General features: G+C 42.5%; 1 protein-coding gene across 3 annotated transcripts in view; it reads left to right on the top strand.

Annotated features, from left to right (window-relative positions):
* znf827 (zinc finger protein 827) overlaps window positions 1-18,225 on the top strand; it is a 227,094-nt gene extending 208,869 nt beyond the window's left edge. For all 3 annotated transcript variants that reach the window (XM_051928105.1, XM_028802722.2, XM_051928106.1), the window contains one exon: window positions 15,550-18,225. In XM_051928105.1, the coding sequence (XP_051784065.1) occupies window positions 15,550-16,402 (853 nt within the window). In that variant the 3' untranslated portion in view covers window positions 16,403-18,225. The remainder of the gene's footprint in view (window positions 1-15,549) is intronic.
* Window positions 18,226-19,089: the final 864 nt, after the last annotated feature.

Genomic DNA, 19,089 nt, shown 5'->3' on the forward strand with positions numbered 1-19,089 from the left:
CGGATGCACTGTAGATAGATAGATAGATAGATAAATATGGAAGGAACTATATAATAGATAGATAGATGAAAGTCACTATATGATAGATAGAAAGAAAGAAAAACAGGCATTACATGATTGAAATAAAGAAGCCAACAAACAAACATTATTAATCCCAAAGGAAATTGCAGGATTACAGAAGAAGACCAAAAAGGCACACATATCCATATAACAAGAATTATAAAAAGTGTGCTAACAAGGTACAAATCTTTGTGTATATAAAGCGATAAGACTTCTGTCCAGCTTCTATGCCCCTGTCCAGCCATAATGTAACATCCACAAGAGGACAGGAATGTCCAATGAACAAAGGCAAGTGGCAAGCATGAGACAAGAAACTGTGTAGAATGCGTTCACATATCCACCACAGGGCTGGAATGCCTAACAAAAAGGGCGACAAGAACCACAAAGAGGTTCGTAATGCAGATCCATTGAAAAGAGTTTTGTAAATGTACAATGAGGTTGAAATAGACAAACATGCCATTATACCAAAGCTTTTTTTAATGGATGGGCATTTCACTTTGCTAGTACATATGTAACAGGAATTATGAAGAAGTAAATTAACAATGTGTAGGTATTTACCAAGTGTAAAGTGATTAGAATCACACATACTTACAAGTTATAATTTCACAGTACCGGATGTCAGTCACTGGCATTGTTGCCTATTAAGATCCCCACTAGACCAGCTCAGTACCATGCAGCACACAGAGGGCATTATGTGAATTTCCCATTGGGATTAATAAAGTATCTATCTATCTATCTATCTATCTATCTAATGCCACCTCAGCTGAAGGGTGACTCATTATAGAGCCTGATGGCTGAGGGTGAAAGCAACCTGACATGGCACACCTTGGAGCAGCACAGTTGTCTCAGTCTGTAACTAAATGCACTCCCATGTTTAGCTAAGACCTCATACAGGGTCTGAGAGCCATTGTCCAGCATAGTAAGCAGTCAGTGGGTCCTGCGTGACTCCCAAGGTTGAACCTGCCTTTTCAATCAGTATTTTTTAGTCTGTTGGCATCACCTCCACTAATGCCATTTGACCAGCACACTACAGTATAGAAAAATGCACTGGCCACCTCAGACTGGTAAAAATGCTGCAGGACTGGTCTGCATACACTAAATGGCCTCAGTCTCCACAGGACAAAGAGGTGACTCTGCTCCTTCTTCTTGCATACAACCACTGTGTTGGTATTCCATTTATGAGGTATCTGCATGCCTTTACCCCCTCTGCATCTTCACCATCAATGACAACCATGAGACAGAGTGGGCTTGACACTCCTGAAGTCTGATTGTCTCTTTTGTCTTAGTGATGTTGAGGTTCAAGTGGTTCTGCTTACACCATTCAACAAAGTCCTTCACTAGTGTCCTGCATTCATTTTCCTGCCCACCTCTGATACACTCAACTCTGGATATGTCATCTGAAACTTTCTGCAGAAGACGTGATTCAGTATTGTATCTAAAGTTTGAGGTGTACAAGATAAATGGGAGGGATACCAGTACAGTACCCTGTGGAGCCCTTGTGCTACACATGACCATGCCTGGTACACAGTTCTTAAGCTGTGGTTTACTAGTTAGGTAGTCCATTATCCAGAACACTGTGGTAGCATCAACCCACATTGGCCGGAGCTTCCCTTGCAGCAATTGGCTGCTCTCTGAATCTCGTAAGAACTCCAATGAGACTGTTAGTTAAGTCTCTTTTTATTTTTCTTTGGATGATATACTCCATGGTGAGGGATGTACCACACTCTTTCTTCTTCTGTGGGTCCTTTAATAGCATATCCCTTATCTAAAATATCTTTCATGAAAATTATGTAATCCTCATGGAATGTTGGGCTCCTTTTAAGTTTTCCCTTGAGGCTAATAGCACGGTGTTCTGCAGGCTTCTCTTGGCTTTATGGTGTTGAACGCACAAAAGAAGTAAAAACAAAAATAGATCCACACCGTGCTGGTCTTGTTTCTCCAGAAGGGAGTAGGTTTTATCAGCAGAAGGATGACCACATCTTCCACACCCCTATGTGATCCTGGTAGGCAAACTGCAGAGGGACCAGTGCTGATCTGACAAGGGGTGAGCCACTATTAGCCTTTCCAAATTCTTCATAATGTGTAAGGTCAGCACAACAGGTCGATAGTCATTTAAGTCTTTCGACTGCACTGTCTTGGGGACTTGAACCATACAAGATGTTTTCCATACGGCTGGACCCCTTTGTAGGACCAGGCTCAGATTGAAGATACGCTGAAAAACACACAGTTGCCCTGCACACTCTTTCAGTCTGTATGTCACTAGAGGCTGACTAACTGATTGATTTAACAGATTGCCCGCCTTTGCTGTCGACAAGCGTCAGTGAGGACACTCCACTCCACAAACACACTAGGAATGATTTCAGCTCTAGTGGCTAAGGCTCGGGATTTTAAATGTTTTTCAGAAAAACTCTTTGAGTATGGTTCAGCCACACAGGATCTCCTTCTCCAATCACTTCTGTCTGCAGAAACATCCTCTGTGAGATCCTGGCTTACCGTATCCATCCATCTTTCCTTCTGCCTGCCTCCACTCCGAGGTCTGAACGTTTCTGCCTTCACAATCCTTTTGCCATATTCATTTGCCTCTTTGCTCAGCACATATGTGCTTCACGCAGCTTATCTGTAAAACAGACAATGCCAGTGTTGCTATGATTATCCTCATTTCTTTTTTTTTAATCCTTCAGTGAGGCCCCTACAAATCCATCTCAGCATCCTCATTTCAGTTCTTCCAGGAATGCCTCCTCGTTTCTCCTGAGTGTCCATGTTTCTGCTCCATAAGTCAACACAGGTCTAATCACCTTCCCATTAGCCCAAATTGGCATTTGATTGTCCCACAGAACTCCACATCAGATCTTTCCAGTTCTGCCAAGCAGCATTAATCCTGTGTCTCACATCCTCCTTTGGCACTGATTGTTGACCCCAGATATTTAAACACTTCCATTTGTTTCAGTGTATTTCCTCTACAGTCCATGATTGTTTAGGGGCTCCTCTGTTTTTGAGATGTAGGGCACGTGTTGTATGTCCTTGACTTTGGCCATTGGTTGAAACTTTCCTGCATTTTAGTGGCGGAGTCTTCTGCTAAAGTCAGATCGTCAGTATACAGCATGTCCTATGGAACTTCTCTCTGGCAAATTCACTCACTGCACCCATGTCAATGATGAAAGTAATGGACCGAGATGAGACCCCTGATGTATACCAACCTGGATTTCAAAGAATGCCATGTTTTCCATTTGCACTGCTGACTGACATACTAGCTCCTCCATACATAGCTTTGACAACCCAAATTCATTTCTTCTGAAATTCCTTTTCTTCTTAAACTCCAATACAACACCTCACCTGGCACTCGGTCCAAAGCTTTCCCTAAATCAATGAAGTTCCAATACCTCTTATTATTTCCTTCCAGTATTTTCCCTTGGGGAAAATATGGGAAATAAAAAAGGGCTGAGGGAAGACGTGCAAATCTCACTGGAGTCAATTAACTGTTACACAGAGGGAAGTAGCTGATGGTCTGACCGCAGGGGTCTTAAACTCAGGTCCTGTTTATAGATGTTAATGGAAATTGTTATATATTTATTTACGCTGTTTTTTTTTCTTGCTGTCATTTTGCTACATTAACGAGGACAAATCATTAGAAAGTTTAATAGACTCGAATAGGATTATTACTCCCTCTATCAAAGTAAAATCAAATTAAATTTTAATCTTTTTTTGTGTTTAATGTTTTTTCTAGTAAATTATAATGTCAGTTTGTCTTTTGCTTCAATTTTACCTTATTTGGTATTGGATTCTCACCTGAATTTATGTTTGTGATGCACCATCTGTTGGAATGAAAATGCTATACGTTTTATTATTATATGCATTGCAAAGCACATTTAAACAGCAGGAACGTCATGAATGTTAACACTGAGAGTATAACTGCCAGATGGACAGAAATCAGCTTATATGCCGCATACATAGATAATAAATTACTTGACTTAAAAAGTTAGTCAGTCCGAAATTATATTTGTGTTCAGCTTGAAACTATATATAATAATCAGCAAAATTTTCAGAATGCAAAACCTTTGGGGGGGGGGGGGGGGGGAGAATGTGCTGTCCAGTGTCATGGGTGATGCACACACCGTCTATCACTCCTTAGTACTCCACGTAGGGTCTCATGGGTGTCCATGAATGTGACCGAGACCGGTGGTGCCCAAACTCAGACCCCCTGTGGCTGCAGGTTTTAGTTCCTACCAGATTCATAATCAGTGATAATAATGGATCTCATTTAATCAGCTGGTCTTGTTTTTCTTATTCTGCTTTCAGAAAAGCACAACAGTTTAATTTTTACATTTGTAAGACATTTTTTTTAGAAACATTTCTATTTTTGTTACAGCTTTAAATGCTTAACTCTCATTGGTTCATTATTTTATCCTTTTTCTGTGTAGTTTTCTCCCTTCATTGTCTCCTATTAATGACAATTAAGAACAAGCAGAGCAGACACCCGGGCAGATGACACTGAATGATGAAAGGCTGCAACCACTTCAGTGTCGGACCCCCTAATTAGTAAATCGTGGATTAAATAACAAGAACGCCTGGAAAGCAGAATGAAGACCGGAGAAAAATATTGTTAAAAAGTAAAACTACAGTATCTCCATATAACTGCTTAGTCCAACTTAATAAAAATGTACCAAACATACTTTTCTAATTTCTACATTGACCCCAAAACGGAAATAACAGCTCACTTATTTACACTAGCAGTACAACTAAAAACAAAAGCTGGCTGAAACCTGCATCCACGGAGGTGGGAACCACTGGCCTAGACACTAAAGGCTGGCACACCTTGGTCCTCAAATGTATCTTAGGTACATAGAGGCTGACAACAACTACAATTTATTTCTTTTATAGCCCAAAATTTCACAAGGAATGCCTCAATGGGCTTTTGATACACCTCGGTTGATGCGACTTAGCAACCAAAAACACGTTAATCTCGCTGTGATGTTGTCTGTTGGATGTGTCCCCACCTGCTAATCCTGTGAGGAAAAAAGTGACACATCTCCCCATACCAGGTGCCCTGCATCTACTTTTATTACTTGAGTCACGGGGACGCTAAGATTCACAGCATCTGAAGGCTGTGATTTGTTCATTTTATTGCGGGGAGCCCAGGAGCACACACACCCACACAGAGAAACACTGATTAACACCTCAGTGAATAGTTAGATAAATAATAAAGAATATATTAATCAAATAATGAAGAGGACAAACACAATATTGCACAAAAACGCATGCATAAAAGCCCTCCCCAGTTTCCTGACAGTGATAACTATTTATATTCACTGCACTGTACACAATAAACACTAACAACAAAGTCCAACACAGTCCAGTATAGGAGAAGCACATGACGATGGAAGGTGGAATTAAAAATTCCTGTGAACAGCCCTATGAAGGAAATGAAAGGTTTTGTCCTACCAGGTTCCTGTTGCAACGTGAAGATTTGTGGTGATTGGGAGTGCACCCCAGACAATGCCGACCAGGACAAATCTACACCAACAAGCAATCCAAGGGTGTGGTTCTTGTAATCCAGTGTCGTGTGTAATGAGTAGATGATTGCAATTCCTCTCTGTGTCTTTTTGGCTCCCTTTTTAAAGATCCCACATAATTGATCTTCTTCCCAGCCACCCCTGCTCCCTACGAATCTGCCCAATAGTGTAATACCACTGGAGCTGCTGGGAGTTGTAGGCTATTTTAAGTAGCACTGCTACAGTATGCAGAAACTTTGTAAAAAGATGAGTTGCCCATCTTGTCACTGACGGCTCACTTTCCACCAAAACCCGTGGGCTGTCTCATGGTCTGACTCCTGCCCTGACATGCTCCATTCATACTGCTGTTGTTCAGTTGGAAGACGTTAAGCAAATGTTCACAACTGCCATCTACCACTGACGGAAAAGGAACAGCTGCAAATTCCAAATGTAAAGTACTCAGAGACAGACTTGCTGCACTGGAAGATAGATGCAAAAGGAATAATATTAGAATCGAAGTTCTCCCTGAGAATTGTGAAAGTCCAAACCCAGTGAAATTCGTGAACAATGAACTATTCTCTAAAATAATGGGACACCGAGATAGCAGCAGCTTACCACATACGTGGATCGAATACCTCAAAACCTAGGACTCTCATCGTACATTTTGAAAAATTACAATTTAAATTACATGTTACTTCTCGGACAGAAACGAGATTATATTTGAAAATAACCACATTCGGATTTTCCCTGATTTCTCACTCTCAAATGCTACTAAACGTGCCACACTTTACAACATTAAATGGCACTTACAGAAAGCCAAGATCAGATACAGCCTCTTGTACCCTGCCCAACTGAAAGTGGACATTCAAGGGCAAGCTGTGCATTTTTACGTCTATGGAGGAAGCAGAAAAAGAGCTAAGAAAACTGATCCCGACACTTTTTTTTGAAATACATTCGTGAGTGGCATCCAGTCCTGGCATGGCAAAGAAGATCTTACCTGCTGTTTGATCATTACTGGTACCGTAATTATACATCCTGTTTCCTTTTTTGGGCACTTCTTGTTTACATTTTAATTACAGTTATCTGCATGCATACTGCAGTTGTAGTCTCTACCGGTCGCTGAAGTGTCATTTCATGAGGGACTGCCTTTCCAGCTATGACCACATGAATGACTGTACAGGTTCTTTCATGTTCCAGAAAATCTCAAATTTGCATGTCTGTTTGCCATGACATTTAGCACAGCAATCATTCTTTCATTGGCAGCAGGTGTTTTAGTGGAGAAAAATGACATTTTCTTCAATTTCCAGTACATCAGATATGGGGGTGTCCAAAAACTCCAAGGCTGAATCTGACAGGCATTTTGCATAGTGCTGATTTTTTTTTTTTACTTCTTTGTGCTAAAATACATGAATTACAAGTTGCTAGAACTTAACACTTCATCATAAAAGTTTCATGTTACAGAACCAAGTTAACACAGATGTCAAACACTGCACAGCCCACATCATGATACCACTAAATTTGCAATACTAGAGAACAATATGCCTTTGCAAATTCATTCTTGACTAGCCACTGTGGGCGTCACGGTGGCACAGTGGGTAGCGCTGCTGCCTCGCAGTTTGGAGACCTGGGGACCTGGGTTCACTTCCCGGGTCCTCCCTGTGTGGAGTTTGCATGTTCTCCCCGTGTCTGCGTGGGTTTCCTCCGGGAGCTCCAGTTTCCTCCCACAGTCCAAAGACATGCAGGTTAGGTGGATTGGCGATTCTAAATTGGCCCTAGTGTGTGCTGGGTGTGTTTGTGTGTGTCCTGCGGTGGGTTGGCACCCCTGCCCGGGATTGGTTCCTGCCTTGTGCCCTGTGTTGGCTGGGATTGGCTCCAGCAGACCCCTGTGACCCTGTGTTCGGATTCAGCGGATTGGAAAATGGATGGATGGATGGATGGACTAGCCACTGTTTACCAGGACCAGTCCCCTTTGTACACCATGGGAAATGATGGCATAATTTTTTTTTATTTAATTTAAATTTTTTAAAAATGTTTTCATGTAAACTTTATTCTAATCTGGTGGCTGCACCCGGTAAGTCATTTTAAGGCAGGACTCTCTCATTTCTGTTTGGCAGCAGAAGACACTTAGCCAGTTGCAATCCTTTTCTCAGGTGGCATAGTTTTGACCAAAAAAAAACCATTAATAAATACTGATAAAACTCAAAAAGAAATATTTGTTCCTCAGGCAATGATTATGTGTGACAAATCACGTTGCTCAAATATAAGATGGTGCATCACCCAGATTTTAAGCCCTGGAATAAATGTATCTCGGGGATCAAAACCTTGGAAAAGGTACCGTCCTTAAAACTCACCATCGTAAAAAGGAAAGGTACGCCCAGAGTCAACATTTGAGGATCCAAAGTAGTCTCTTCCTGACAAAGAGAGATATGCATGCAAAATGTTTTTGAGATTGGGCCAAGAGTGTAGAATTATATAAGAAACAAAGACACACATTGAGCTTTAGATATAAGATGCTTCTCAGCCAAGACAGTGGGCTCACTCACAATTGTAAATAAAGGCGCAGTGGTAGTGCTGCTGCTTTGCAGTAAGGAGACTGTGGAAGATTGTGGGTTCACCTCCCGGTTCCTCCCTGTGTGGATAGCGCTTTGAGTACTGAGAAAAGCGCTATACAGTAATCCCTCCTCCATCGCGGGGGTTGCGTTCCAGAGCCACCCGCGAAATAAGAAAATCCGCGAAGTAGAAACCATATGTTTATATGGTTATTTTTATATTGTCATGCTTGGGTCACAGATTTGCGCAGAAACACAGGAGGTTGTAGAGAGACAGGAACGTTATTCAAACACTGCAAACAAACATTTGTCTCTTTTTCAAAAGTTTAAACTGTGCTCCATGACAAGACAGAGATGACAGTTCCGTCTCACAATTAAAAGAATGCAAACATATCTTCCTCTTCAAAGGAGTGCTTGTCAGGAGCAGTGACTGTCACAGAGATAGAGAGAAAAGCAAACAGATCAATAGAGCTGTTTTTCTTTTAAGTATGCGAAGCACAGCGGCACAAAGCTGTTGAAGGCGGCAGCTCACACCCCCTCCGTCAGGAGCAGACAAAGTGAGACAGAGTTTGTTTTTCAATCAAAAATCAATACGTGCCCTTCAAGCTTTTAAGTATGCGAAGCACCGTGCAGCATGTCGTTTCAGGAAGCAGCTGCACAAAAGATCACAACGTGAAGATAATCTTTCAGCATTTTTAGATGAGCGTCCGTATCGTCTAGGTGTGCGAACAGCCCCCCTGCTCAATCCCCCTACGTCAGGATCAGAGAAAGTCAGCGCAAAAGAAAGAGAAAAGTAAGCTGGGTAGCTTCTCAGCCATCTGCCAATAGCGTCCCTTGTATGAAATCAACTGGGCAAACCAACTGAGGAAGCATGTACCAGAAATTAAAAGACCCATTGTCCGCAGAAACCCGCGAAGCAGCGAAAAATCCGCGATATATATTTAAATATGCTTACATATAAAATCCGCGATGGAGTGAAGCCGCGAAAGGCGAAGCGCGATATAGCGAGGGATTACTGGATTACCTGGATTTAACATCATTTTCACTCATGGATTGGCCACCACAGAGTGCAGACCTTCACCCCATTGAGAATCTTTTGGATGTGCTGGAGAAGACTTTACACTGTGGGCCGACTCTCCCATCATCAGTACAAGATCTTGGTGAAAAGTTAATGCAACTCTGAAGGGAAATAAATGTTGTGACATTGCATAAGCTTATCAAAATGATACCACAGCGAATGTGTGCCATAATCAAAGCTAAAGGTAGCCCTATGAAAAGTTAAGAGTGTGTGACTTTTTTTTTAGCCAGGCAGTGTATTTTTAGTAAATGTACTGAATTATTATTATTATTATTATTATTATTAAAAAACCAAAACATCCTCCGAGAGCAACTTCTCCCAACCATCCAAGAATAGTTTGGTGACTAACAATGACTTTTCCAGCAGGATGGAGCACCGGGCAATAAGGAAAAAGTGATAACTGAGTGGCTTGGTGAACAAAACATTGAAATTTTGGGTCCATGGCCAGGAAACTCCCCAGACCTTTAATCCCATTGAGAACTTGTGGTCAAGAGGCGGGTGGACAAACAAAAACCCACCAATTCTGACAAACTCCAAGCATTGATTATACAAGAGTGGGCGGCTGCCATCGGTCAGGATTGGGCCCAGAAGTTGATGGTCAACATGCCAGGACGAATTGCAGATGTCTTGAAAAAGAAAGAAGGGTCAACACTGCAAATACTGACTCTCTGTATAAACGTCATGTCATTGTCAATAAAAGCCTTTGAAACTTTTGACATTCTTGTAATTCCACTTCAGTATACCATAGAAACACCTGACAAAAAGATCTAAAAAACATTGAAGCAGCAAACTTTGTGAAAATCAACACTTGTGTCATTCTCCAAACTTTTGGCCACGACTATACATTGCCTGGCCAAAAAGAAAGTCACCACCTGGATTTAACTAAGCAAATGGGTAAGAGGCTTCCATTATACGAGTACTGCAGTGATTAATATGTTTCAGCTGGCAACACGTTACTTAACCCTAACTGATGCAGTGCGTAGCTTCTCATTTTTTAAATAACTATGTCAGAAGGCAAATCCTGTATTCGCTGTTTGAGAAGTGTCACATTATTGGCCTGCATCAAGCAAAGAAAACAACTAAGGAGATTGCTGGAACTATAAAATTGGGTTAACAAGATTAAATCCTGGAAGGATACTCGTGTACTATCATCTTAGATTAAGAATTGTGGTCAGTAATCGGCGATCACTTAAATGTATGATGAAATCAAATCGTAAACAATCAAGAGAAAACCTCACGGATCTGTTTAATAGCGAAAGTAAGAGAATTTCCACATACACGATGTGAAGAGAACTCAAGGTATCGGGACTAAACAGCTGTGTAGTCTTAAGAAAACCACTTATCAGTGACGATAATCTGAAAAAAAAAAGACTTCAGTTTGCTACGAGGCATGAAGATTGGACTCTGGAGCAATGGAAAAAGGCCATGTGGACTGATGAGTCCAGATTTCCCCTGCTCCAGAGTGATGGGCACATCATGGTAAGAAGAGAGGCGGATGAAGCGATGCACCCATCATGCCTAGTGCCAACTGTACAAGGCAGTGGGCACAGTGTTTTGATCTGCGGTTACTTCAATTAGTCAGGTCAAAGTTCAGCAATGTTATGTGCCCAAAAACAGGTCAGCTGACTGCCTGAATGTACTGAATGACCAGCTTTTTCCTTCAATGGATTTTTTTTTTTTCTTCCCTGGTGGCATGGGCGCGTATTCCAAGAAGACAATGCCAGGATTCATCAGGCTCAAATTGTGAAAGTGTGGTTCAGGGAGCACAAGACATAATTTTCATTCATGGATTGGCCACCACAGAGTGCAGACCTTCACCCCATTGAGAATCTTTTGGATGTGCTGGAGAAGACTTTACACTGTGGGCCGACTCTCCCATCATCCGTACAAGATCTTGGTGAAAAGTTAATGCAACTCTGAAGGGAAATAAATGTTGTGACATTGCATAAGCTTATCAAAATGATACCACAGCGAATGTGTGCCATAATCAAAGCTAAAGGTAGCCCTATGAAAAGTTTAAGAGTGTGTGACTTTTTTTTTGGCCAGGCAGTGTATTTTAGTACATGTGCCGGAGCACCCAGAATGCACTACACACCAATATAATACATCACAGTACATAAGTACTGGTGGGCCATGCTGTGTCACTGAGGGTAGTCCGTGGTAAGAGTGAACCTGTTACCTTACCACAGCCACTAGAGGGCATCACTGTTTGTTTCCTGGCTTAAGTACATTTTTCTTTGTATTGTCGTTTCTGTTGTGTTCGAATTTTCGTGTGGTGTTTGTTATGTAGCTGTTTGTTTTCTTTAACTATTATTTAAAGTTCATGTATAGCCTATCTGTGGTGAGCTGGCACCCTGCCCGGGGTTTGTTTCCTGCCTTGTGCCCTGTGTTGGCTCTGATTGGCTCCAGCAGACCCCCGTGACTCTGTAGTTAGGATATAGCGGGTTGGATAATGGATGGATGTATAGCATATATTTGTTAAGAAGCAGAGTCACCGTGACATCACTCTTGAAGGGCCGCCATCAACCTTTATATTCAGACTGAAGAGTGAGGACTACTCATTGTTGTGGTTTTACATTTCTGTTTTCTGTGAATTTTGCTTCTGTATTTTGATTTCTGTCAATTGGATTGCAGACTGGGCTTTGAGTTGCCTTTTTAGGTTTATCCTTTTGCTTTATGTTTGCCTTTTTTTCTCTTGTCTTGCCATTTGTTGTGCTTCTTTTCATCATTTAATGACTTCTTTAATAATGTTGTGATCATTTAAAGCTACCATTCCGGTTCTGTGTAGGACTTGAAGGCTGCCCTTGGAGTTTGGGGCCAGGCTGCCAACAGTGAGGCCTTTTTTTTCCTGTGTCAGGGTGCTGTGTTATTCTGAGACCATTTTGTGTTGGATATGACCATACTGCTTGCTTTTATACAAAGAATTTTCAAAGTGAAGGTGTTTTATGGTGATAGTGTCATAATTTAAGGGTCTGTAAATCTAAAAGCAGGCAGGTGACATCAGCTATTTTAGTGTCTTACAAGGAGTCGTTATTTTCAAGACCTCGGCAAATCGCCCTGGCATGCTGTCAGTCAACTTCTAAGCCAAATCCTGACTGATGGCAGCCCATTCTTGCATAATCAATGCTTGGAGTTTGTCAGAATTTGGGGTTTTTTGTTTGTCCACCCGCCACTTGAGGATTGACCACAAGTTCTCAATGGGATTAAGGTCTGGGGAGTTTCCTGGCCATGGACTCAAAATGTCAATGTTTTGTTCCCCGAGCCACTTACCATATATATGCTTGTAACCCTCTTGTGCTTCTTTTCATCATTTAATGACTTCTTTAATAAATTTGTGATCATTTAAAGCTACCATTCTGGTTCTGTGTAGGACTTGAAGGCTGCCCTTGGAGTTTTTGGGCCAGGCTGCTGACAGTGAGGCCTTTTTTTTCTGTGTCAGGGTGCTGTGTTATTCCGAGACCATTTTGTGTTGGATATGACCATACTGCTTGCTTTTATACAAAGAATTTTCACAGTGAAGGTGCTTTATGGTGATAGTGTCATAATTTGAGGATCTGTAAATCTAAAAGCAGGCAGGTGACATCCATTATTTAGTGTCTTACAAGGAGTATTTTCAAGACCTCTGCAAATCGATCTGGTATGCTGTCAATCAACTTCTGGGCCAAATTCTGACTGATGGCAGCCCATTCTTGCATAATCAATGCTTGGAGTTTGTTAGAATTTGTGGGTTTTTGTTTGTCCACCCGCGACTTGAGGATTGACCACAAGTTCTCAATGAGATTAAGGTCTGGAGAGTTTCCTGGCCATGGACCCAAAATGTCGATGTTTTGTTCCCCAAGCCACTTACTGTACATACTCTTGTAACCCGAAAAATAAATCATTTCATCTGACCCCGACTTACAGTATACGCCCATTCAAAATATGACACATTTTTATTTATTTTTTTTTTAATATCTTCTTGCCTCCTCCAATCTCCCACCAGTTTCTCAGAAACATCGAATTTTGTTGCAGTAGCGCAGTTAGCAATTTCTTTCGCCACTTCACAGCTTCATATTTTCTTCTGATCAAACGTTCCATCGTAGATAAGGGATGCTCTTACGATAAAGGTATATTTGGGTGTGAGATACAAAAAACACAAAACAGTGCAAATGTTGCTTCAGAATAGTTTGGATATTACCGTGTGCTCACGGAGGCACAATACATAGAAAAAAAGGCTGTGTGCTCTGTGGTTACTTGCTCAGGTGAGCGTTAGCATATCATAATCTCTTGAACCAATAGCGTGAGTTTTCCATATTTAACATTATAACATACCAAAAATTATACGGTAAAATCAAGCCCCGACTTATCCACGGGAGAACTTAAACGTGAGTATATACAGTAGTCCACTGGAGCCACACATCATTTGCTTCATATAGGCCAAACATGACTGTCCCCTGTAATAAACAGAAACCCAGGACTGTCGAATGTAGAACGCACCACCTCTTGATAGCTATAACCCCTCCTCTTTTCCATGCTCCGCCTCCTAACCATCTACACTTTACAGTTCCTGGTGATGGGAAACACACACAATTAAAATCCTTCATGAGCCATCATAAGATGTTCTAATAAACTGATCTGACGCACACAGAAATTGCAAGAGGCTTTCATGCCTTAACATATAGTGCAGAAGTAAGGCTAATGCAAATGATTTGTGTGTCAGTGATGTCTAGGGGCTTGTGTGGGCCACATGTTCAAGCAATCGAGGCTGTAGGTTGAAATCTCTGCCACGGAGATTCTGAGAGGAGCTTAGGAATGGACTTTGGAGGTTCAACAGATCAAATATTTGTAAAGGCCCCATACATTGTCATCCCATAATAATAATAATTTCATTACATTTATATAGCACTTTTCTCAGTACTCAAAGCGCTATCCACACAGGGAGGAACCGGGAAGATTGTACACTCTGCCTCTGCCCCCAATCCTGCTAACAGATTTAAAGATAAGCTGAGAATGAAAACATCTCCATCTGAAAATCTTGACTACTGATATTTAGGGTTTTTATAAATAGCCAGATGACTCTCTCCATAGGGGAACCAGGCCTAGTCGAGGTGAAGGTGTGGTCATTAACTATAAATCCAATTTTAACACATATTGTAATCATTTGCATATATAAATTACTCTTTTTATATTTTTTGGATATTATAATATATTTAAAATTGATCAAAACTAATATTCTGTATGTTAATAAATTCGGCAAATGAGTCCAATAACTCCCATCACTTTAGCTTTTTTTTTTTTCACTACACTGTACATGTGTAAATCCTCCTGAATACATGACTGGGTATTTCTGTTTCCACAACCCTGTTGTATAATTGTGGAATCCCACCACAATCCATTCCAGGGTGCACATTTTGCATTGTGGGGACTGTCGGTGGTCGTCTACAAACCTGCTGTGTCTGGATTACAAGGGCCCTCAGAAGAAGAAGATAATCGAGAACTCGCCTGGCTGACTGTAAGCAATGCAAAGCAGAGAACTTTCTGGTAACGTTAACTGAGCTCTCTCTCTTTCTCCCTCGGCTCCCACCATACTGTGCAGTACTAACCTCATCACTCTACCTATCCATAGTGCTGATCCTGCCGACTACGCCAAGTGTTTTGTTAGGGAATCACAACACAATCCATCCCAGGTCAGACATTTTGCACTGTGGTAACTGCTGGTGGTCAGCCGTGAACCTGTGATGTCAGGAATTACAAGGGTCCTCAGAAAGCCACTTCTCTAAAACGTAAGCTAAAGAAGAACTCTCCTGGCTGTTCCCACAGGGACTTGACTCTAAGCATTGCAAAGCGAAGTGTGTCCTGGTGATGTCAGCTGAGCTCTGTCTTTCACTTGGTCGCCATATTTAATGATTTTTGCCATTATCTGCTTAGGTTGCCTCCCATTGGTAATAGCATACATTTGCAGTGGTTTCTGGGAATTAATTGAAGATGTGAAAATTTCACCATTCCCCAAAACTGTGAGCAGCACTGCATTCTGCATCACGGGTGCTTGAAATGACTAAAAATGCCACTCCATCACCCAACAAGCATCCAGGAGGAGTTAACTGTTTCAGGTGCAGGTCTACTGAATTTCAGTTTGTCAGTTTATAATGAATTTAACACATTGGTAGACGTTTTGGTAATTTGTTTTTAAATTCCCAAATCGCAACTCAATTTACGACTCCAGTCAAAACCCTTAAATGAAAAGGTCACATGAGTGATGGGTGAAGGGCAGGGTGTTGACCGACGTGATGAATTTCCTGTGGTGGTCCTGCTTGTGCATGTTAATTTTGTTGTCTATGCACATTTCACTTTCTTATGTGCTCATCATTATGTATGTTTTTTTCTTTAAACCCAGGTGCCCCTTCTGCATCTACTCAACTAACCGGCCCACCGCAATGGAGTGCCACTTGAAAACGCACTATAAGATGGAGTACAAGTGTCGCATCTGCCAGGCGATGAAGTCCAACCAGCTAGAGCTGGAGATGCACATCCGCGAGCACCGGCTTGGCAACCACTATAAGTGTGAGCAGTGTGGCTACCTGTCCAAGACCGCCAATAAGCTCATCGAGCACGTCCGCGTGCACACTGGCGAGCGGCCCTTTCACTGCGACCAGTGCAGCTACAGCTGCAAGCGCAAAGACAACCTCAACCTGCACAAAAAGCTGAAGCACGCACCGCGCCAGACCTTCAGCTGCACTGAGTGCTCGTTCACCACAACTCACCCCTTCGTGTTCAGCCGCCACATCAAGAAACACCAGAATGGAGAGTGTCTGGAGGACGAGCAACAGCGCAAGAGCAAGGAGGCGTTTCTGGTGAGCAGCAGTGGCAGCAGCAGGAACAGCAGCCCACTCTTGAGCTTGTCTGCCTCCCAGGCGCTGCAGTCGGTCGCCCTCTCTGTAACTGGGAAGCAGCAGCAGCGGCAGCAGCAGGAGGTGGACCTGGACCTCCAAGTCCTCCTGGCCAATGGTACCTCCATTTCCTCCCACTATGAGAAGTACAGGAACTGTGATTTGGCACATCTCATCCCGCTCACCACACTCTTCCCAGCCACGCAGTTAGGCATCAGGAGCAGCCACACATTCCAGCCTTCTATGCCTTCCTTTCTCAGGCGGCAGTCTGCCTCTTCCTGTCCTTCCCCGGCGCCCAGTTCTCTCAAACACTCCTTTCTGGCATATCTCGGGCTCACGGAGAAGGCTGACAATGCGTGATCCTTCATCCCGGCCACACTTAAACCGCTGCATGCCTCCCGAGAAGGGGGAGCTTTTAGGGTCACGTTCTGGACAGAGCGACAGCCAAGCCAAAGGAAAGAAAAGAAACGCAAGCTACAAGAATGGAACCACGTGGGTCAAACGTTGCCGCTTCCTTCTGCATTCGCCTCGTCCCGTTGAATCAGCAGCACTACCCAATGACTCGATTTCATTGTTCATTTTTTTTTTTTTTAAACCCAGGAATGGACTCCCATTTTGCCACACAGGTCCTTTTTCACCTTATGAAGGAAGCTAAATGTGGATCACTAGTAGTGGGGTCTCTCGAAGCTGTTCAAACAAATCTCTACAAAACGAAGATTTGTGAAATTCCTCGCATTCTCACCAGTATTCCGAATCCATGCTGCTTTTGATACGGTGCTATAACCATAGAGCCTGCCGACTCCAAGGCCCATGCGTTCATTGAGATGATTGTCACCTTCCCGTGTCTGAGAGGCGCTTTGACTTCCATGAGCACTTAGCATCAGTCGGCTTCTGAAGCTTGTCTGTAACGTCCGTCGCTTTGAACCGCACACTACGGTGGGCATCTCTTCCTCTCTTCTACATTTCCTCCTTGCTGGAAACGGTGAGATGTTGCTTGCCATATGATGGACGCTGTTGAACTGAATGCTGCTGCCTCACCAGGCTGATGGCAGGCGAAAGAAAAGGAACTGTGCAGAAAATGGAAAGCTGCTGTTGAGGATCTAAAAGACGTCCCCAAGCTAAACGTTAAGCACTAGAAAAGAAGGGAAAAACCAAGTTTTCCCTTAAAACGCTGTTATTGCACCCAAAAAAGCCAAGGACTGCTTAAAAAAAACAAAAACAAAAACAAGAAAACAGGTACAAGTGCAGCAACTGCTGTTGATCTTTCTTTTTTTAAGCCTTTTTAGGCCCCTGTTTAAAACGCAGAAGTTCATATGTATATAATATATATGTTCAGCCCCGCCCCTTCCGGAACGGTCCATTCTGGGCCGTGTCTCATGACGTTTGAATTTTAAGACTAAGGTAAGTTAGTGGGAGAGGAAACCTGGGCTTTTGTGCTCAGGCTAAATTAAAACGGCAGTTTTGCACAGTGCTTTAGTCTTGCACTATTTTGTATTTGTCCAGTTTAAAAAAGAAAAAAAAATGGAAAAAAAGAAAGAAAGAAAACTGGGTTTCCATATTTTAATATTCATGACGAGGGTGACTGATGATGAGCATGCAACGGCACCACCGACACTTTTTAGTTTTTAGCACTTACCTGGATGGTCTGCAGTCTAAAAACCCGGGCAGAGGATCCCCCCTTTTTAGGGAAGTGTGTTGGGGGGGCCAACAAGCTGCTTCTACTTTGGTTGAGGAAGTACATCTTTGTCTGTAAGGGCAGCTCCACAAAAAATGTGGCCCAATGTCCCAGTAGCACTTCAATAGGCTGAACCCACCTAACATTCAGAAACACAAGCGGGACGCCTCACCCGGGGGTACCCGGTGCTGCTTAGAATGGCCTCCGGCTCCCCTTGACCCCGAATTAGGGTTAAACACATTGGGTCATGTGTGGATGGGTGGGCATGCGCTATATGGATAACACCCGTTTCATTACTGTGGTCGTGCCATTGTGTTTTGGTAATGGCAGTTAGAGACACTCGAGGGACCACAGCACTTTTAATAGAAGGAAAATCGAGGGGCTTACAACAGAATATAGAAAAATGGGGGCTGCAGCCTGCCCAGTGCTGTCAGGGTGGTCTCTGTGCCCCACTGTGACCCTGAAGTGGATTAAGTAGATTTGAGAATGCTGTGTTATAATAGAATTTTTAATAAAGTATGGATCATCATTTACAATAACACATATAGTATTACAGTAATAATAGCACAGGTTGTTGCCTCGTCTAAGTTTGTATCCTGCCCTGTGCCCGGTGCTTCTGCAGTAGGCTGCAGCTCCCCATGACCCTGTACAGAAAGATATGGTGTAATACAATATAAAATAATATATAATGTCATTCACCAAATACTCTGACACATATATTATTATAATTTAATACAATACAGAAGACTGCTGGCCATCTATATTTGTGTCCTGCTTTGCGTCCAGTGTTTCAAGGATCGGCTGTAGCCCCCTGTAGCTCTGAATTGGATTAAGTGTATTTGACAAAGTTATGTTACAAGATGGATATCAAATTCCTCTAACATTTATATTATATTATAATGCAGTGGACTCTTGCCTCGTCTAAATTTGTGCCCTGTCTGCAATAGGCTGAAGCCCCCCCGCTGTGTTTAGCGTGTATGAGGATATCGTAGTGTTAAGAGTACAATAACACATAACATTTGCAAGGTCGCTTAATGCAATTCCGAGTTGACGGAGGGCCGGAGCCCACATCAGCATTACTGAGCACTAAGTGAGTAAAAGCCCCGGACTCGGAACATCTGGAATCACCAGTTGACCTAAGCGGCGTGTCTTTGAGGATGTGCGAGGGAAGCCGACGTGAGGAGGATACCCAAGCCCTGAATGAGTGACATTCAGCTGTGATATTTGATCCATGCACTCTAATTCTATGTGGCAGTAACACTGCACGTTGTAGCACAGTATTATATAATATATAATCAACTATACAGCATAATGTATCCATCCGTTTATTTCCTATCCTGCTTAATCCGGTTCACAGCCATAAGGTCCTGAG

Source organism: Erpetoichthys calabaricus, chromosome 5, assembly GCF_900747795.2.
Source record: "Erpetoichthys calabaricus chromosome 5, fErpCal1.3, whole genome shotgun sequence".
NCBI classification, from domain to species: Eukaryota; Metazoa; Chordata; class Cladistia; order Polypteriformes; family Polypteridae; genus Erpetoichthys; species Erpetoichthys calabaricus.